The sequence below is a fragment of the Zootoca vivipara genome, chromosome 13, assembly GCF_963506605.1.
Source record: "Zootoca vivipara chromosome 13, rZooViv1.1, whole genome shotgun sequence".
Taxonomy (NCBI): Eukaryota; Metazoa; Chordata; class Lepidosauria; order Squamata; family Lacertidae; genus Zootoca; species Zootoca vivipara.
Window position 1 is genome coordinate 22,334,181 of NC_083288.1, and position 21,420 is coordinate 22,355,600.

A 21,420-nucleotide genomic window follows, 5' to 3' on the forward strand; every position below is an offset into this window, starting at 1 on the left:
CTCCAGCATTTCATGTAGTTTGGCAGTTTGCTACGTTTGGCTGTGAAATTCATCCATTTTTTTAAGAATCAAAAATGCTTCAATCTTTCCTCATAGGGAAGGTGCTCCTGCAGCCGATCAGTCATTTGGGTTGTCCTTACTGCACCTTTTCCAGCCAAAGCACCTGTCCAACAAACTTGGGAGTTCAGGAACAGTGTCCCAGGAATGAAACTGACTTGAAATCCTAACTATTGGGGTTTTAAAAGCAGAGGTTGGGTGGCTATCTGTCATGTATGATTTAATTGAAATTCCTGCTTTGCAAGGAGTTGGACTAGATGACCCTCAGGGTCTGTTAGGTTAGAGCCGATAAGTGATGAGGCTCAGCTGTCGGACTTGGCTGATAGCCCGGAACTGGAAGGGAGGCATGTTTTGATAAGGGCTGAGGAACTGGCTGGGAGGGGTGAGCAAATGCCAGAAGCTCATCAAACCTCAGAAGAGAGTTTGTCCGAGCCTGTTCCTGGGTCCAACTCTACAATTCCATGACTCCATGATTCTAACACAGGCATTAAGGTCAATGTGAAAAATCTGTACGTAAGGCAGACTAGTTGTGGTGCTTTGAAAAAGCACCGGGGCAAGAGCACTGGAGTCTCTTCCTTTGCAGGAAGAGGACAAAAATAAAAATTGGAGGAGGAAAAGGAGTAATCTCCACATTTGGTTGCACTGGGGTATATTTCTTTATACCCATCTTTTGATGCTAATGTCTTGTTTTAGTACCTTGCCTGTGCCTAACACCCCTCCCCTCCTTGGTAGTTGTTATTTTTAATTAAAGAGGAAAAGATGTATATATATATTTTGGCAATTATGGTAATGTAGCTAAAATATATTTTTTTCATGCTGCTTCACTGTTCTTTATTATAATAAATAATAATAATTAATATCAAAGACTTTAAGAATCTAAAATAATTGGGGCTTTCCCCCTTCAAATTTAACTAAGCATAGAGTGATATGTGGCAATTTTCTCCTTCCTCTCTCCCCACACTGGGTGTCCTTCAGTTGTTGTTGGAACACAACTCCCATCATTTCCTGACTGTTGGCCACGTTGCTGGGGAAGATGGGAGTTGGAGACAAACAACATCTGGAGGGGACACAGGGCAGCCACCCCCATTTTAATGCAAGCACTGATCAAGGCGTTGGGTTTCGCCAACCAGGCCAGAGTGGCCCATGTGAGAAAATGTCAGCAGAATGTGCACTTAGAGAAGAAAGGGAATAATGGGAACAAGAGCATTTCCGGAGTCCCTCAGTAGAGGGCAGTGTGCTAAAGCAGGAGTGGGACATCTGTGGTCCTCCAGGTGTTGCGACTGGGGCTCTCAGAGCTTGGCAGCATCTGGGGACCCACAGGTTGCCTTTTCTTGCATTGAGCAGTGGAATGCAGAAGTGAATTTTTAAATAAATAAAGAAATAATGACCAAAAGTTATTCCAGTGCATTTTGAGCTGGCAAGGCTTTTCACAAGGGAACTATAAATTTACTTTATATTTTTTTAAAGGTCCTCCATATAAGCAGTCCTTTTTTAAAGAACTCATTTGTATTTCTTTTCTGCAAGCAGATACAATCTTCCAGGTGGAAAGGCGCATTTACAACTTTAAAACTATGTAAACCTCTGTGAAGTTTAAAATTAAAGGCTGTACCCATTGCTAACCAAAGAAGGAAGAAAAAAATCATTAAGAAATAAAGAGATGTTATAGTTTTGGGGTATCGGTCATCCTTGTTTCTATTCTGGATAGTTGTGATGTGCTTCTTGCTATGTAGACTTTGAGTCCAATTCCAGAGACAGCCTTTTCTCCCCAGCTATGGAATACTCTCCCAGGAGACATAGGAAGCAAAAATAGCTGTGTTGTTGTTCCATAAACTGCCGAAATCCGCAATTGGTCAATGCTTTTATAAGGCCCATACTAAAATGTCACAAAATAGTAATAAGTTCTCCAGAATGCTTCATCAGGCAAGATGTTACCCGAAGCAGGAGGTTCTTCTGAGCTTCCTACTTTGTTATCTTTCAGGGCCAGGCAAAACCCTTTTAACAATTGGGAGTTCCTATTTAAATTGCTGCTTCTATAACACTGTTGTCTGTTTATTCATTCTGATGGTGCTGTACTTTTATTGATTGTATTCTGTTGTATTTATGTGGTGTCACACTGCCCTGATAGAAGGAGGTGGGGGAGGTCTTCTGGGAGGGCAGGATATAAATTCTTCTACAAATAAATAATTTCCAGCCTTGCCAACTGGAAATGGTAGATGACTTTTGGATCACTTTTTAAAATAAAAGATTCTTTTTCAATACACCTTTGAGGGTTGTCCCTTCTGCCTTCTGTGGTCTGGTAAAATACAATATAGGTGTTTGCTTGCTGCAGAAAGAGAAAAGAAGAGAAAGAGAAAGCCTACTGTATTGTTTACAGGTAGGTAGCTGTATTGGTCTGCCATTGAAACAAAATAAAAATAAAATAGAAAAATTCCTTCCAGTAGCACCTTAGAGACCAACTAAGCTTTCATGTGCATGCACACTTCTTCAGATACTGTATTGTTGTCATCCATCTGTCTTTGAAGACAATGGAGGAGTTTGTGGGTGAGGTTGTGGCACCTGCTGTGGCTGTAGAGACCACTGCAGGAGAGACATGTTTTGTTGCAGTTTGGGCAGATGAGAGCAGGGGGCTGGACTAGATGACCCTCATGGTCCCTTCCAACTCTACAATTCTATGATTCTAAGACTGGTCTGTCTACCCTCTGGCAGCCTCCGGGCAGAGAGGGAGATGCCCACTGCTGGCTTCAACCCCACCCACCAACAGCACATAGCCCACAACAGATTATGCACTCAATGCCCTTGCATGTGGTGGTTCTCTTCAGGAGAGGCTGCACCACCCCACCCCCCACTATGGTGAAGGTGATACTGGCATGTAACTGGCATGTAACACAGAAGCAACATGCAGAAATGCATGGAAGATGCCTGTCTGATTAAATGGGGAATTCCATGCACACTGGAATTGCAGCAGGTCACCCAATCTCTCCAGATGTGCTCACCGCATTTCTTCAGACAGGCATCTTCCATGCATGCATTGTTGCATTTGCAACAGAGACTCCAGAGTGGGGAAATTGAAAGATCCCACTCCTGTAACAATTTGATCATTCCCTCCAGACAATGTAATTAGGATGTGAGAAAGCAACTAAAAACCTGCACCTGCTTTTGCGCGCGCGCACACACACACTCATAGCCTCTTCCCTGTAATTCTGCTCATGCTTCACCACATACATTGTTGTCATATTCATACACTGCACAAACGTGTAAAAATGCTCCAAGGGGTCCCTCAGAGGAGCATGACTTGAATCAGATGGCGACTGGGAGAAATGTGCTACACATATGTAGATTGTATGGAAAGTAAGAGTACAGATGGCTCCTTTTTCTGTCAATTTCCTTCCCTGCTTACCCTCTGACAGCCAAATAAAATGTAAGAGAAAACACGCCCTCTGGATTTGTAAGGGAAGCTGAGAGCACTGCCTCATCTCATTCAAACAGCAGTAATGACTTTGGACCTTGAACCCAGGCGAAGCGGTAGAGTCCAAAAGGGTAGCAGAAAACTTACGTAATATAGGTAAAATAAAGGTAAATGACATACACAATATAATACATCATATAACAGCCCAGTAAGAAGAGAACACAAGACGACATGGGCTTCCTGTCTGAACATCCACTTTCTGTGGGGTTGTGTGACTTTTCCTCCTCATGCTGGCTCCATCTCGGTTCCCTTGCTTGGGTTCTGTTGCTCAGCTTTGAAGAGTGTGAGATCAGATATTTCTAGGCTGTGTACACTCGCCCATTTCCTCTGCATCCAATGCGCTCCCACTGTAAGTTTGGGAAGCAGTATATATACATACCATGTTCACCACAATCCATATCTGTATCCTGTCTTTTCTTGTGAAACCAGCTTCAATCTAAATTGAAGGAAAAAGCAAAACCTAGCTGTGTTTCAGGCCAATAATGTGTACGCAGCCCTAATCTCCATTAGATGTTGTTAACAAGAGAACGTAACTATTCAATGTGGAATGCTATGGAGAAATCATAGGATTTTGCTGGAAATATCACAAAAGCAGTATATGACCAAGCTGTTTGTTGGGCCCAAGAGATTTTGCTGCCTTAGGCGGAACAGCAAATCCCCTGCCAGTCAAGGCTGGTCAAGTTATTTGGGCACCTGCAGCAAAAAATCCCAGAAGTGCCTTTCCCTGGGAATAATGTTTGGTGTGTGTGCACAGGATTTGAGCTGGTTTACCTAAACAGGTGCAATGGTATTCCAAGGCAATGGGGTTTGAAAAAGCCCATCTAAATCAGAGCACATGAATGTTCTAGGCATGGTTTGGCTGGATATGATGACAAAGGAGAGCTTTCTAAATTGCAAATAACTTTGAGCCTAAAAAAAAAAGAATTCTGAATTTTAATTAGCACATTTTCCCATAAAGTTTTTATTTCTGCCTTTCGGTTTTGGTACCTTCAGACTATGCCAGAACTGATGTTGACAGCCACACTTCAAAAATATGCTTTACTGCGGCTGAGATTGCAGTGTGTGATGCAGTTACAGAAGTTACAAAATCATGAATACGCAGATGCCAAAGAGGCACAAAGAACAGGTGGCAGATTTGCAAATTAGTTGGGGGCAAAGCCCCTCTCTGCAAAACATCAGGGATGGATGTTAAACTGAATTGGCCAACATTTGAATTTGGAACATTCCTATTAATATTTAGCTGTGGGGAAAAGCAGCATAGTAAAACAAGCAGGTGTGTGTACTTTTTCTATTACAGTAATATATAAAAGAAATCTTTACTGAGTGAGGGGAGCAGGCCAGATGCGTTCAGTTTCTTTTACGGCGTTTTAACAAAGAGACACTTCTCACTTGGGGAAAGCATGAGTTTAAACGTAAAACATTTACTTTTTCCTATTCACAGGGGTTGGAATGGGATTAAGAGCAACAGGGAAATCTCAAATGTCCAAGTGCTGCTTACTTACCCTTTGAGCAAATCCAGGTCACACAATTAAAGTTGATTGGAGCTCCGCAAAACAAACTTCTTACTGTCAAAAACCAGACTTTTTTGCAATAAGATAGGGAAATGCACTGCAAAGTGTGGAAACTGCAGCAAGGAGCTCCGAAGGAAGACTGATTACCAACACTGCCTCCCCGCCCCATTCTCATTTTGATAAACTTGTATTTATCCCGAAGAAGGGCCCTTACATTTTGTAAAAAAATGTAAAACCACCCAGAAGCCCTTTTCAGCCGAGTTGAGGAACTTCAGGCCCAGCCCAGAGAACAAATGCAGACCTCCAGGTGTCTCTTTGTGGCCCCCAGCTCTCTCTCCCCACTTGCCTTCTCCCAAACCTCCCTGGAGTGCTCTTGCCTGGCTGGGATATACAGTACTCTCAAACTCTGACAATGCCTCTTGTTTGGCAGGGACGGCCCAACCCTTTTCGCCACCCGAGGCAAAATGGGAAGGTGCTGTCCAGTGTGCCTTTTGCTCCCCCCCCCCCGTTGCTCCCGCCAAAGCCCTGCTTATCAGGGTCACGTGACTGCAGCTTCTGGTGAGATCTCACGAAAGCCCCTCAAAATCATGCAGAGGCCCTTGGAGGCCTCCATGAGGTCTTGTGAGGCTCTCATAAGATCTCACCGGAAGTATTCTCACTCTGGGAGAGAGGCACCCATGGAGGCATTCCTTGGATTCTGCTGCCTGTGGCACAGTGGCATAGCTAGGCCTTTTGCGTTGTAAAAGGGGTTTTGCTTTCCCCCTAATTCCTGGTATCCAATTCTTGCAAAATCCAGAAACTTGCTCCTGGTAAACCTGAACCTTCTCCCTTGAGGCTCCTCAGTTTTGCTCCTGCTTCCACCCACTAAACAGCATGCTGCCCCACAAGGGAGAGAAGCGTTTCCTACCCGTTTTTAAACCATGAGGCCCCACGTCAGGGCAGCAGTTCCATTTGTATTTGCCACATATAGATGCTAAATATTTGGAAATTAAACTCTAGTTCCCATTTGTGGAAGACAGGCATGGGTCGTTGGACCCTTTAATTAGTTCTCTTTCCCCCTCCTATAAAAACTATGCAAGACAACTCTTTTTTAAAGTTTAAAGGACATATAACGTTTACTTTGTGCGCTGCACAAACTTGCAGATTATACAATATACAATTATAAAATATAAAATGCAGGTGGGCAGGACTTACTGGTAAGTTGTTACTAGGACTCCAGACTAACTCTGAGGCAGACAGCAGCACACACATGCGCTGCCTTGCCTCCATGATGCAGGGGGCTCAGGGTTGCATGATGTCAGCGTGCTGACACCATACGTGTACATCGCAGAGCATGCTGACGTGTGTGGACACCCTATGGGTGCAGAAATTGGGGGGGCAGCCCTCTCATTTGGAACTGGGGGTTCTACAGCTCTTGCAATTAACCCCTTGACGTTTGTATTTGGATGCTAACAAACCCCCCACAAAATATGGCCATTCATTACTTTTATTTGTGTTATTTAGCAACCGGCACTCCTCCCTGCAAGGAAGGCGCCTGAGCAAATGCAATGGTCGAAGAGCTCGGCGGCGGTTTGGGTCTGTCTCTCCGTCTCTCTCTCCAAAGCGCAGCCTCAGGGCAAAAGGTTAACCGCCTGTCCCCTTCCTCCCCGGGCTTCGAGCTCCCTCAAGAGCCAGCTAGGAACCTTTCGTCGCTGGTACAGGGGCTGTCGGCGGGGCGGAAACAGAAACACCTGAGGCTTCCGGTGGGGCTGGTGCCTTTGCGCGGGGGACCGCAAGAGAAGGTGACCCCTTCCCCGGGGGCGGAGTTCCGCTGGCGCCTCTCAGCTGCGAGAGATGCCTGCGCTGCGAGGAGCCGGCGCTGCCCTCTCGAGCGCGGCTGGCTCCTTCTTCCGCCGGCTCGCCTCCCCCCAGGTGAGCGCCGCCGCCGCGAGAGCCGCGGGAGTCGGCAGGAGGCTTCACAAGCGCGCCGAGCCAGTGGAGTCTGGGCGTCGTTTGCACGCGCGTTGCTTTTGCACCCAAAGGGCGATTCCGTGGAGGCTGCAGGCCGAGTCACACTTTGTTGTTGTTGTTTAGTCGTTTAGTCGTGTCCGACTCTTCGTGACCCCATGGACCAGAGCACACCAGGCACTCCTGTCTTCCACTGCCTCCCGCAGTTTGGTCAGACTCATGTTCGAGATCACTGTCCAGCTATCTCGTCCTCTGTCGTCCCCTTCTCCTAGTGCCCTCCATCTTTCCCAACATCAGGGTCTTCTTTTCCAGGGAGTCTTCTCTTCTCATGAGGTGGCCAAAGTATTGGAGCCTCAGCTTCAGGATCTTCCAGTGAGTACTCAGGGCTGATTTCCTTCAGAATGGATAGGTTTGACCTTTTTGCAGTCCATGGGACTCTCAAGAGTCTCCTCCAGCACCATAATTCAAAAGCATCAATTCTTCGGCGATCAGCCTTCTTTATGGTCCAGCTCTCACTTCCCATACATCACTACTGGGAAAACCATAGCTTTAACTATACGGACCTTTGTCGGCAAGGTGATGTCTCTGCTTTTTAAGATGCTGTCTAGGTTTGTCATTGCTTTTCTCCCAAGCATAGCTGAATAGGCTTCCTCGCGAGAAAAGGGAAAACTTGGCAGCTATGCTCCCAAGAAGCAAGCGTCTTTTAATTTCGTTACAGGTAGGTAGCCGTGTTGGTCTGAGTCGAAGCAAAATAAAAAAATTCCTTCAGTAGCACCTTAAAGACCAACTAAGTTTATATTTTGGTATGAGCTTTCGTGTGCATGCACACTTCTAGTGTATCTGAAGAAGTGTGCATGCACACGAAAGCTCATACCAAAATATAAACTTAGTTGGTCTTTAAGGTGCTACTGAAGGAATTTTTTTATTTTGTTTTAATTTCGTGACTGCTGTCACCATCTGCAGTGATCATGGAACCCAAGAAAGTAAAATCTCACACTTGCTCGGTGTCAAAGCCCCGCTGAAGCCAACTGCACCTTGACCTTTGGGCGTGGGGTCGATTGAGCCCGTAGCCCAAGCAACTTCTGCTTCCGAATTCGCACATGCATCAGTTGAGACACGGGTCAGTTGAGACACGGGTTGAGTCTCTCTGCTCACATTGGGAAGGCAGAGCACGCTCCTTTAGTACTCCTGATTATGGATGCAACTGAGTTAAGGGGGTGGGACGAATCACGCTTATGTGCATATTTGCGGCAGAGATTTTAAGCAGATTTTCATGCCCCTCACCAGGGAATCCTGGGAATTGCCTACCCCTTAGCAGTCTACAGTTTCTTTGGGCAAAAACCTTACCCCAAATGTGCTGGCTCGACCCATTCCGCATTTGCAAGAATAAAGTCGTTTACTGTAGTGGCACCTACACTTTGGAGCTCCCTGCCTCCTGTTGAGATCATGCAGGCGCTTTCACTGTCTTCTTTGCTTAGAAAGTTGAACTAATTTTAATCTATTTTAGTATTTTAACTTTTGTATGTTTTGAAGTAGAGCTGTAATTTTTTTACCAAAATTGTCTTTTTATCATCAGCTTTGAGACTTTTATTTTTTTCTACAATCAAGTGGGGTATACATTTTATGAAATAAAACAAAAGCCGTGACTAGTATTAAACTATTTATATGAGTATAGATAACATTATTTGTATAATAGAGTTGGGGGCAGAGGAAACCCGCAAACCGATAAGTTCTGTCCTCTCCTTGCTACAAGCCAGGCCAGCGGCTGCTAATCATGATGGGTATCTTCTACCTTCAATGGCAAAGGCAACATGCCTGTGAATACCTGTTGTACTATTGTGCTGCTTCTGGGCTTCCCATAGGCATCTGGTTGGCCCCTATGAGAGCAGAATCCTGGACTAGAGGGGCCCAGCAGGGCTTTTCTCGTGTTCACCCATCAACCACAGAAACTCCCACAGTGATCAGCCTTCACAATGGCACATCAGGAGCAGAAAGGCCAAAGTGCTGATCAAATAATTCTTATGACTCAAGGAAGTCCCACTCCCATCCTGATCACATTTCCATTAGTCATTTTGACCCGGGAAATATGTTGATCAGTTGAAACCTGTGTGTGCCAGAAGGTGGACTTGTATATACCAAAAACCAGATGACCGAAATGCACTTGGGATTAAGCCATCTGCTCTGCTAAATGACCAGTAGCCTTTGGCCTTCTCTGAACTGCCACCTGGTGGCGACTCTTCCATTAGGCTTACTGAACCATTACCTTCCTAGCTGATCATTATAAGAGCTGTAGCAAAAAACGAGACAAGTGTGTGTCCTGCTTTCTGCAGCATGTTGTGTGCAGAAACGAAACTTGTGCATCTCCACCTCATGGAGTCGATTGGGGTCCAGATACAAGGAGAGCTTGAGCTTCTTCCTGCTTCTGTCATCTTCTGCATGCCAGGATAGGGCTTGTTGGGTTGCAACCAGGAAGCTCCCCACAATGCCTTTAATTCCTCCTGTGCCCTGGGAAATGAGGCTGCAGGGAAGTTTGCTGGTGGTCAGCTGCTGACTCCAGCAAGCCTGTTCACTAGCTAGCCTGCTGCCCTTTCATAATGTTCATTTTTTTCCCACCACTCCCACCCTGATCACATTGCAGATTAGGATCCGTTCAACTGCTTCAGCATCTTCAGTCCGGCCAGTGATCGCAGCCAAACAACCCTTTCAGGTGGACTTAGCAGCAGGGAAGCATTATGCATGGTGTGCCTGTGGTCACAGCCAAAAGCAGGTAACCCTCTGTAGTCCTTCCAGATTTCCCTCTGTATAAAAATCTTGTGAAATAAATAAACAAAATGCTGCAGTTCTTGCGTCTATGGGATCATGGTTTCCAAGAGCAGAGAGGTTGCAGAAATCCTTGCCTCAGCCCAACCAAAGGTAAAGGTAAAGGACCCCTGATAGTTAAGTCCAGTCGCAGACGACTCTGGGGTTGCGGCGCTCATCTCGCTATACAGGCCGAGGGAGCCGGCATTTGTCCGCACAGTTTTTTCTGAGTCATGTGGCCAGCATGACTAAGCCGCTTCTGGTGAAACCAGAGCAGTGCACGGAAACGCTGTTTATCTTCCTGCCAGAGCAGTACCTATTTATCTACTTGCACTGGCGTGCTTTCGAACTGCTAGGTTGGCAGGAGCTGGGACAGAGCAACGGGAGCTCACTCCATCATGGGGATTCGAACTGCCGACCTTCTGATCGGCAAGCCCAAGAGGCTCAATGGTTTAGACCACAGCGCCACGTACCACTCAAAAAGTGGTGCTGGTTTTATTTACGCAGTCCCAACTGATTTGCTAGGACTCTGATGCATCAACACCAAAACTGTAATGGAAACTCCATTGGCAGTAAAAAAAAAAACTCTTGCTTTTGTTTTTCTACAACAGCCATTCTGTGATGGGTCCCATAATAGATGTGCCCCGGAAATCTCTCCCCTGAGATTCAAACTGGAGGAGGCAAAAGAGGCCTGGCTTTGTGGCTGCAAATACACCAAGAACCCTCCATACTGTGATGGCACCCACAAGGAAGATTTTGTGCAGAAAGCTGATCTCCATTCCCACCCACAGTTGTGCTGAAGGAAGGAGAACTTCATATATAGAGTTTCATATACAGTACAGAAACCGACTGGACGAATCAAGCATGCGGTACATGTATGTTTCAATGGCTGGGAATTTGCCGCTTTCTGTCCCTCCACCCCCATTTCTTTATTTTTAATTAAACTTTTTTTGAAAATAGAAATTAAATATTTTTGTTTCTTTATTCTGAATACCTTTGAGATTCCACCCCTACCCAGGCATGCAGTGACCTCCCTCTTCTTGGGTGGTGCCATTTTAGTTATATCATGCTTGGCACTCACCACTAGATTTGAGAAACAGAGGGAATGTCTAGGTTTGTTCCATAGCTAAATTTGCTTGCATGAGCATAATGGGGTTGGCTGGCATCAAAGTCCACAGGGCTTGCTGCCCAAAGGCACAGCCTTCGATGCCCTTAGAACAGTTCTGCCACTCGGCGGAATGCCAGCTTTCTAGGCGTCATCTCTGTTGCTTAAGAAGCCAACCCTGTCAGCAATTCAGTGTTCCAGCCACATCAGGTACAAAGACCTGTGCAGAAGGGGACAGTCAGATATCATCATGCCAGGCTGCTTTCTGGCAGTCAATCCTAGCTACTTGTTTTAACTGCTTAGTGACATCTTGTTGGCATCTGGCTGTCCCAGGAGAATGAGTGTGTCTTTAGGAGTGAAGTCAAACTGCTGGAAGGTTACAGTGCCTGTTATAGCTGTAGAGACCGATATGGGAGAGACTTGTTTTGTTGCAGCTGGGGCAGATGAAGGCATCCAGTTGCGCTGCTGCAAATGCACCATGACATTTCTTCTGTGTTCCTACCAGCTGTCATTCCTCCTATGCTCATTGCAGACATCTTTATATTCTCTCAGTCCTAGGAGTAAGGCAGATGTAGGGAACCTTCACCCCTCCAGCTGTTGCTGAACTGTAACTCCCATCCTCCCTGGCCATTGCCACTCTTGACTGGGCCTGATGGGAGTTATAGGTCTTATTATTGCTTATTAAATTTGTTCAGCAACATCTAGAGCAGGCATCCCCAAACTGCGGCCCTCCAGATGTTTTGGCCTACAACTCCCATGATCCCTAGCTAACAGGACCAGTGGTCGGGGAAGATGGAAATTGTAGTCCAAAACATCTGGGGATGCCTGATTTAGAGGGACAAAGGTTCCCCACCCCTGGAGCAAGGGATTCCAATGGAATTTGAGTTTCTTCAACTTATTAGAAATTTTAAGTGCTTCTCATATTCTCAGTATTCTTTTCCAGTTCTTAATGCAGTAACAAACTTGCATGTGTTTACAGGATAGTCAAAGGGCATCAAGGCTGAGGAAGAAAACAGGAAAAGGGCAAGAGCTCTTCTGTCATCGAGATTTTTGTACGGTTACTCAGCTTCCTGGTCAGCTCACACATTCCAGTATGTTCCCACTGTGTGCTAATGCAGGAAGCAAAGCTCACGTCCCTGCTGCTCCTTGACCCACTTCCCAGAAGCTTGCTTTTCCCAGGAGCTTTTGACCTATCCTAGAACTGTTCCTCACAGAGCCTTGGAGAACCTGTGTTGTATCAGGAAGGCTTAGGATGAAAAAACATTCCAGTGGTTGTACTAAAAGGTTTTCAGAAAGTAAAAGAAGAATTGGGGCTTGGGAAGTATTGTAAGTATTCAAGTTTTATTGGCATTTAAAATAAAATAAATAAAGCAGCACGGGTTTTTTTAAAAAAAACACCCAGTGGAATTATTATTTTTTAGAATCGCCATTAAATCTCTCTCTCTCTCTCTCTCTCTCTCTCTCTCTCTCTCTCTCCCCCTCCCTCCCTCCCTCCCTCCCTCCCTCCCTCCCTCTTCCTCTCTCTCTCTTTTCACAAAATTCCATACATTTGCTTTTGTCAATCATTGCCAGGAGTCTCCTTTGAGGTAAGGACTCAAGACCAGCAGAATTAAATATAAAATAAATTAACTTAGAATAAAACTCTCAATAAAATAATATCATCAATGGAATAATGTATTCCAAGGGTTTTGCGAGTTAAATAGGCATAAATAAAGCAATATCCTTCCATATTATCTTGTCACTGAATATGCATTTATGTTGGCAGCTTTGTTGTATGCAACTGCTGTGAGATAGGAGAATCACGGTATAGTGTTAATAAATATATATAGATATAGATATATAAATTAAAAACACAAAGCAACGTCCTTAAAAAGAAAGAGATCCAGGCATGATGGTAAAGAGGAATGTTCTTCTGTAGACCAGGAAAGATGCCCCATACTTCAGTAAATATGAGGCTATTCGTCACGTGCAGCAAACTGCCTTGTGTGGTTGGCTTGCAGCCTGTGGACTGTACAGTTTCTTTAACCGTTGCTCAAAGGCTGACACCATCCGCTTGGCTACCTCATCAAAGAAGAGGTTAGCCATTTGGGAATGCAGAACTGACTTGAATTCAAAGGAGACCTGGGAGGGAGATAAAAACGATTAATACACCGAGAAGAGAGGGGAGAAGAGTATTACATATCCTCCAACACCTTGACAGCAAAATCCAGCACACAATCTTCAGAGATGCCATACTCCCATATTTTCTTGTGAGAGAATGGTGGCCATTTTGGATGCCATGATCTTGCACAATTTCACGCCATTATTTTCCCCTGAAAAAAGTGCTTTTTGGGGGACGGTGCCCCAAAACATGTGACCCCCCAAAAGCGCTTGAGGATGGAATGCTGGAGTGAAAACGTGCAAAAATGGTGGCATCCAAAATGGCTGCCGTTCTCTTGAGAGAAACAATGGGATGCCCTGTTTCTGGAACACTTGCAGGGTATGGCGGCATTCTTATGCCAAGGTGAGCAGTCACATCTGGCAACCTTGGGCAGCTGTCAGGGCCCAATACCTGCCTTGGAGTCTACTTGGGAGGAGGGAAATTGGCCTAGTGCTCCGATAGGCAGCTAGGTCTGCTATTTTAATTTCCCCCAATGCAGCATCACTCTTGGGCATTGGAGACAATTTATGTGGCAAATGAGTGAGATTTGATTCTGCAAATTTAGGGCTGTATTTTGCATTTCTGCATGCAGAATTCAAATTTATGAGAACTTCAAGAGGAGTAGTAGTTGTTTTTAACCACCTTTCTACTTCTTGTGGCTGTGAAGATACGTGGGTGAATGTGTAGGCCCAAATACTGAAAGTTGCACAAGTAGCTGAATAAGACTCCTAGCAGCTGACACATCTCTGCTTATGAAAGGCAATCAATACTTTTTTTTTTATAAAAAAGGCAACTGTGGAAGTACCTAATCAATTAATGACACATATTGACAAAGCTGCAATAAGTCCTCCAGCGTAATCTTTGAACCTATGATGAAACGGGACTTTGCCAACATGCAGCTCTTAGCGCACATCCTATTGGCCTTGCAAGTCACACCCCCGCTAGGAGCTGGCATACAAAGGGCACTTACGTAAAACTTTAGCGTGCAGCTGCTGTCCAGCTGCCCTGGACGTCCTGGTTCAAACTGCCACAGTGTTTCCAGATGCTGAAACAACTGTCCCTCATTACTCACAACCTGAAGGGTAGAGAAAACAGCACAGGGTTAGTGCTCACAGTTTTGAAATCAAGTATCTGAAGAAGTGTACATGCACACGAAAGCTCATACCAATAACAAACTTAGTTGGTCTCTAAGGTGCTACTGGAAGGAATTTTTTTGTTTCGACTACGGCAGACCAACACGGCTACCTACCTGTTTTGAAATCAGTTCAAATACCCCAAAAAGCAATGTCATGGGTTCAACAAACCCGCTGTTGCAAGTTTTCATTTACCCTAGACAGATAGGAATTGGGACAAACTCTGCGGCTGAGTTTCCCACATTTGGGGAAATCACAGGGATCAGCACACCCAAAGTGCAGTGCATGAGCTTTACCCATGGCTTTAGTATGAAGTAATTACACTAATTTGAAATCTTATAAAAAGAGTGATGCTAGGTCAGAAATTCCAAGCATAGAAGCCCTCTCAAACAACCAGAGTTATATGCAGTTTACTAAGATTCAACCCGAGCACAGAATTTGATACTGGGTCCAGAATTCAGTAGCACAAGAATGTGGTCAAATGATAAACTGTGTTTCTGCAGATGGATCTGTTCCAGATAGTGATAGAGAAACATAAATTATATTCTGGAGTGAGGTAGCATGGGCAGCCTCAGTTCTCAGCTTAATATAAAAAATGTGGAAACTATAGTCATCCTGATGCTGTTGCACCACAACTCTCATTAGCCCCATTCATTGAACATACTGGCTACGGCTGTTGGGAGTTGAGTCCATCAATCTCTGGAGGGGCACATTTTCCCATCCTGCCAGTGCCCATGCTTGGGGGGGGGGGGTATACATTTTTAAAAAACAACACAGCTTTGCAGTTTGTAATGAACCTCTGGTCACATGCACACCATACAATTAAATCACTTTCTGCACCACTATGAGTCCTGGGAATTTGCCTACTGTGCTACAATTCCCAACACTTTTACCAAATTGCAGTTCCCAGGATTCTTTGCAGGAAGCCATGCACTTTGGGCTTTAAGTGTATGGTGTGTACACAGCCAGAGTCAGAAGCTGAGAAAGCAGTCTTGTGAGATGAAAGCACAATGGGTGCTCGTCTCTCTCCCTTTCTGGAAATGTGATTTGAGTTAGTGGATCTGCTGCTCTCTAGGAGTGTATATGCTCCTTGCTTTCTTTGTAATCAACCACTATATCTGTAAATAAAATTAAGAACACTATACATCTCTAGGGCTCTCTCCTCTGATGAGAACACAAACCCAGCTAGGTCTGTCTGCCTCTCCTTGAAACACTCATTTGCAATCCCAGGTCACAGGTGGAGATAACAGAAATCTCCACATCTATAGTTTCAACATTGCAGGCCCTCACAGCAGCGAGTTCCAAAAGACCTTGTGTTGGGAGCAACAGGACTCTTTGCTCTGGTGAATTAACTTTTTGAAGCTTCCAGTATCCACTGACATCTTTTCTCCCTGGGTGTTATTTATCGCCATGTGAAGGAAGGCATGTGCCAGAGAGGGGAAGTGAGTTAAGGAGCTGCTACATCATAAAACTGAAACCAGATTAAAACTGGTATGATGGCAATAGCTCTCACCCGGCAAATTTTGGAAATCATAATCCTGGGCCACAAGTTACTAAGAAAGAATAACTCAGTGTGTTTGCTTTTAGACTGACAGTTTTCAAAGTTCACAGCAGGTAGCCTCGACAACTAAAACAACCCCACTTGACACAGATGAGCCCTTAGCCGAAAGAAATGAAGATTGTAAGCATTTCTCAGATTTCTGCTAAGGGTCAGGGAGAATGGTAGTTGTGGTTCAGCAGAACTGGATGGCTAAAGGCTTCCCCCCACCCATCCCTGGTAAGCACAAATGACTGGGATCCTGGGATAAAATCTTTCAGGTGAGTGAGTGTGGCTTCTGCGAGGGGATATATTTCAATCCCTTGGTTTATAAAGTGGCCTGTGACAAAACAAGCACTCATGAAACCTCACCAGCAGGTCATCTAAGGAAACACCCAAAGCATAACACCCCCCCTCCAATGCTTCCTTACCCGGATCTGATGGTGAGGCACCAAGGATATGTCGGAGACATAGCGCTGAACCACAGGAGGGAATCCCACTTCTAGTTCAGCCTGCAGGAACCCGTTGCGATGGGAAATGACACGGGAGCCGGTGCACCAGGGCACAAACAACTGGTAGCTGCCCACATCTGCCACTGTATTGTAGATCTGCTCAATGGAATACCTGCAGGAGAAGGAGGTGCAAAGGCAATGAGTGAGAATGATTGGCCTGGGGTGGGGGGAAGTGGCAAAGCACAAAGGCTGTATAAGGAACGTGGCTTTCTTGCTTCTCTCTCTCTCTCTCTCACACACACACACACCCCTTCTAATATATATGGGAACTGCTCTTCTTGAGCTAAGCATCACCACAGAACCTGTTTCTGATCTCTGGAATGTGTGAACTAAAAAATAAGAGGGTGTTTCTGAGTCATGTGCAGAGTGCAGCAAGCAGAGGCCTGAGGCAGTAGCATCAGCTAAGCATGGTAGTTCTCAGGGGTCCCACTCTGCAAAGGAGTAACACTGGATGCAATCCTCTCTGCTGAACTACAAGTCCGATTGTAGTGCCCCAGTCATATTAAAAAAAACACAACAAAAATGCACAACTCCCATCAAATAGAAAAGTGTTGCTGCAGAGTGCAAGGCTAGGAACAATGGGTGAAAATGACAAGGAGGCAGGTTTTGGCTTCGTAACAGTAAAAGCTGTTTTGACAGTGGAACAAGCTGCTGCAGGAGAAGGTGGGCTTGCCTCTGCTGGAAATATTTAAACAGAATCTGGATAGTTATATATCAGGGAAGCTACCTTATGCGTCAGAAAATTTGCTCATCTAGCTCAGTATTGCTGACACTGACTGGCCAAGATTTCAGGCCAGACACATTCCCAGCTTGACCAGAAGATGCTGGGGACTGAACATGAAACCTTCTGCATGCAAAACAGATGTTCTCCTACTGAGTTAAGGTAATGAACTGTAGTAGCATCCAGTACTGAAGAACCTGCACTCGGGGGGTCAGACTAGATGTCCTTTGGGTTCTTTTCTGTATTTTTTATGATGCCAGGGGAATGAGTTCAACAACTTCCTCTCCCAAAAAAAGCTCAACTTTGATCAATTCAATGGGTAGATCACTGCCAGTTTTTTTATAGTGGGAGTAGATCACAGTCTCTTGGGAGTTGGACATGCCTGTTCTACAGTATACCATGAAAAATAAATAAAACACATTTTTAAAAATGTAGGATCATTTCCATTGTGCAAACCCATGTTGGCAATTTAGCTCAGATAAAGTTTTACAACGCTCAGTAAGAACTAAGCTGGGGGGGGGGTGTCGCTCCTTCTTTCGGCATACTCACGGGAGCTGACGCACTTCTGCATACTCCATCCGCTTGGCACCAAGCAGGGGGGCTGCCAGACTCAGGAAGGGCCGGCTCTGCTGTTTGGTGGTTGACCATGAAGCCAGGGAGGAGCAGGTCTTCAGGGTACAAGGGGCAAGAACCCTTTTGGAGCTGAAGCGCCTGCAAGGTGGCAAATGCAATCTGCATGGAAAGAGGAAAGCAAGTACCAAATAAGGGAATCTGTAAGGAGAAGGGAGTGTCCATTTCTCAGCCAGAGGGGGAAATGGAAAGCTACCACTATTGAGAAATCAGCACTTTCTTAGAAGTACCTAGAAGGGGAAGGTGGGAAATGCTCAAACCAGTTACATTCAGTTTTTTCCTCCTGCTGATCTTTTGTTATTAATTAGTAAGGCATGTTCTAATATGGGCACAGGCCATCCCAAGTGAAACATATTAAGGCTGCAATTCCAGGCATGCTTAGCTACGGAACCGGCTCTGCCATTAGGTAGCCAGAGACAGCTGCCTCAGGCAGCACAAACTCCTGAGGGGCACCTCACCTGCCCCACTCACTCCTCCACTGGTACAGAAGCACTGTTTTTGGCTAGAAATGACCAAAATTGGAGCTGATGTGTTGGCACCACTTCTCTGCCAGCAGCAGAAGCAGCAGGGCAGGAGGAAAAGCGGCACTGGTAGCAACAGGTACGGTGGCAGGGGCAGGGCAGGGCAGGGCGGCACTTCCCAGTTTGCCTCCAGCAGCGGGACACTTGCTACTTCTGAATTAAACTGGCTGCACAACCTATTGTTCTTAATGGGACAGTTGTGACTGACTATAATGTCACTCTCCCACTGAAATCCATGGGAATTCAGGATGTTATATTTTGGTAGGATTGCACCCTATTTTAATTAATCAATCGCTGATAATAAACACAATCAAGGAGAATGCACTATTTTTATTGATATTACATAATTCACTTAAATTATTATTCATTGAATAATAGTTGGAACGTTTTAAAACATCTCTGCTAAAATGTTATGGTAAGGTCCATTTACTTAAATGGGACCTTAGCAGCTGAAACCTATGCTTAGAACCTATATCATATACACAGAAGGTAACCCCCAATGAGTTCAATAAAAAAATTCCTTCAGTAGCACCTTAAAGACCAACTAAGTTTTTATTTTGGTATGAGCTTTCGTGTGCATGCACACTTCTTCAGATACGATCCAGACCAACACGGCTACCTACCTGTACCCAATGAGTTCAGTTCAGCTTATTCCCAATTAGGTCTGTTCCATGCCATATATACTTCAGCTGCTGCTTTTAGCGTTTAACTTCTATTTTATTTTTTTGTGCCGTAATTTATATTTTAAATGGTTAAATTCCACCGTTAGCCACCTGCAGCTTCTTGATAGGGAAATGAAGAGTATCCATGTCTTTAAAGAAACTACAGACAAATACTCGAATATTGCTATTAACATTAGGACTACTATTCAAATAGTTCAGTCAGTAGAGCATGAGACTCTTAATCTCAAGGTTGTGCTTAGAGCCCCACTTTGGGCAAAAGATTCCCTCGTGGTCCCTTCTAGGATTCTGTAATTCAGAAGTGACGGGCGCTCAACAGCCCAAAAGCTTTCCGGGCAGAAAGTTTGCGTCTTTGGGCAAGGCTTGTCGCGCCGAAGGCGGGCGCAAGCATTTAAGGGAGAAGGCAGAAACGGCGGGGAAGAAGCCGGATCCCCTGATCTCCAAAACCTCCCTTCTCCGATCAGCTCCCTCTCTTACCCGGCTCCTTTCGAGCATCGCGGGCGGGAGCCCATCTCCATCAATCCCCGGACGGCGGCGAGGCGACCGCTTCTTCCTGCCATCGCTTCACGCTGACCAAGAGAGAACCGAGTGCTCGGGACGGGCCGGCGACTCGCCTAAAAAGTTACCCAGATCCAAGTGCGTCACCGCCGGGGAGGGTGGGCGCGCGTCTGCCTGTGCGCGTCTGCGGAAGGGCCGGCCAGCCCCTTCCCCGCCCTTCTCGTGCGCGCCCGAGGTTGGGGGCGGCGGGGGGGTGAGGCAGAGTTAGGTAATGCTGGACTCTGGACTTGGTGGCCTTATGGGTGCCCCCGCTTCCCGCTTTTTAGACGGTCATGTAACCGCGTCAAAATGTGGTGTAAGCCAGCCTTGTTGCGTTCGGAGAGGAGCCCCTCTACGCAGAAGCGCACCTGGGTTCCCTCGCCCTTGGCAAGGAGACCTGTTGGCACCAGCTCAGTCTCTTGCGCCAGCTCAGCACACTTGACAGGCGGTGGCTTTCCAGGATTTCAGACAGTGGCTTCACCCAGCTCTGCTTGGAGAGATCAAGGATAGAATCTGGGACTTTCTTCATGCAAAGCAGATGCTCTACCACTGAGCTATGGGAATGTGCCTTTACTGGAACTGCTATAGCTACTGTTTTGGATTAAAACAGCCTTGAAACAATTTGTGCTTGGCACTCTGAGACTGAACATGGAAAGAGGGTAGAAAGAGCCTGGTCTTGTTTGCGTTAAGCCCCCACTTTGTCATTATTAACAAAATGTTATGTGTATATTTAACAAAGAAGAGATTAGTCCTAATATATACACACAAAGCAGATGGCCTCTATTATTTTTGGTTCAGCTTTGGAACCCTTATGAGCTAAATTGGAGCTGGCAGTGGCAGCCCTACAATATTTGGGAAAAAGTGCTTCTGAGCACATGCAGAGTACCTGTCATAATGCTGCTGCCGGACTCAGATCCAACTTCCGCATCACCAGAGATTTATAGCTTGCAGATTCCAAGGTTGATCTTCGGCTTTAATTAAGCCCTGTCAATTCCCCTACTGTTCAGAGGGAATGTTTTGCATAACTAGAGTGTCTTTGGCTTTCATGCAACAGTGTCTTGCAGTTCCTTTAAAACGAACAGATTTTATTGTAGCACAAGCTTTTGTGGATCCAGATGCATTGGATAAAGTGGACTCTACCCCATGAAAGCTTTTGGCATAATAAATCTAATGCCAAATGACTGTTTGCTGCATTTGCACTGCAGGTACACATGGTTACTCCTCTAGAAATTTATTTTATAATTGTTCCTTGGCCTCAAGCATGTTAAATAGGAGCCAGGTGGGATTATTCACCTTTACATCAGCCAAGGCTCCCGTACCCTTAAAATGTGCATGACAGGCAAAACCTCAACAGGACGACGTTTCTCCCTGAGAGAACTCATGCAGCTGTTAAAGGCAAAAGATGGGCACGCAGCCCAGAGCTTCCAGAGGGACTTGGGCAAAATAGCTGCCAAAAGCAGTAGGACTGCATTTGGAAACCCACTGCACATAGGATCTGAAGGCAGTTGTTATAAAACAAAAGACAGGGGTGTATTCTGCAAATCTTGTAATGGGAAACAAAAAGGGGCAGGTTTGTTTCTTAAGGTAACACACAGGATGGTCATCATGTTCTCTTGGTATCCTCTGTTAATGAGCAGCAGGGTGGGGAGACTGGTTTAGCATGTCTGGCAGCTTCATTGTTCTTTGCCTTCAGGTGCTTAGGATACTAATCTCCCAACAGAGGGCACTTTTGGGCGGGTGCCTAGTCCTAACAGCTGCTGGGCACCATTTCTTTGAGGGGTCAGCCACTGCCATCATGACAGCCACAGGCAGGCAAAATGCGAAGCATGTTGGCAGGCTTTCCAAACTGGTGTGGTGATGCCAGAAAGGGTCACAAATGACCCCACCCCTTACTCACTGCAGCTGCTATGGGGTGGCAAGAGAGAGCATTATGGGAGGCAATGCTCCACCATTAGCAAAGTCAGAAGGATGATGGGGCGGAGATGGCTTGCTTGAAGATCCAGCTCCGAGGGCCTCCTGGTGGTTCCCTCATTGAGAGAGGTGAAGTTTCAGGAAACCAGGTAGAGGCTATTTTCAGTAGTTGTGTCAACCCTGTGGAACATCCTCCCAGCAGATGTCAAACAG

The 21,420-nt window shown here is 45.7% G+C and overlaps 2 protein-coding genes across 5 annotated transcripts; one reads left to right on the forward strand and one right to left on the reverse strand.

Annotated features, from left to right (window-relative positions):
• The first annotated feature begins 6,628 nt into the window (after positions 1-6,628).
• On the forward strand, positions 6,629-12,263 carry CISD3 (CDGSH iron sulfur domain 3). 3 transcript variants are annotated; one of them, XR_009558457.1, is made up of 4 exons: positions 6,965-7,353; positions 9,620-9,748; positions 10,392-10,655; positions 11,865-12,263. XR_009558457.1 is itself a non-coding variant. In XM_035137178.2 (3 exons), exons 1-3 carry the CDS (start codon positions 6,868-6,870, stop codon positions 10,578-10,580), a joined length of 396 nt encoding a protein of 131 aa, XP_034993069.1. In that variant the 5' UTR covers positions 6,629-6,867; the 3' UTR covers positions 10,581-12,263. The 3 variants fall into 3 exon arrangements, 1 of the variants encoding a protein (XP_034993069.1); XR_009558456.1 differs by having other exon boundaries at positions 10,392-10,646; XM_035137178.2 differs by lacking the exon at positions 6,965-7,353 and adding an exon at positions 6,629-6,945 and having other exon boundaries at positions 10,392-12,263.
• Positions 12,264-12,398: 135 nt separating this feature from the next.
• On the reverse strand, positions 12,399-19,447 carry LOC118094459 (coenzyme Q-binding protein COQ10 homolog, mitochondrial). Of its 2 annotated transcripts, XM_035134897.2 has the most exons (5): positions 19,237-19,443; positions 17,478-17,660; positions 16,127-16,319; positions 13,996-14,100; positions 12,399-13,006 (listed from the first exon to the last, which is right to left on the reverse strand). In XM_035134897.2, the coding sequence occupies exons 1-5, from the start codon at positions 19,317-19,319 to the stop codon at positions 12,848-12,850; spliced, it is 723 nt and encodes a 240-aa protein (XP_034990788.2). In that variant the 5' UTR covers positions 19,320-19,443; the 3' UTR covers positions 12,399-12,847. The 2 variants fall into 2 exon arrangements, with proteins under 2 accessions (XP_034990788.2, XP_034990787.2); XM_035134896.2 differs by having other exon boundaries at positions 12,868-14,100; positions 19,237-19,447.
• Positions 19,448-21,420: the final 1,973 nt, after the last annotated feature.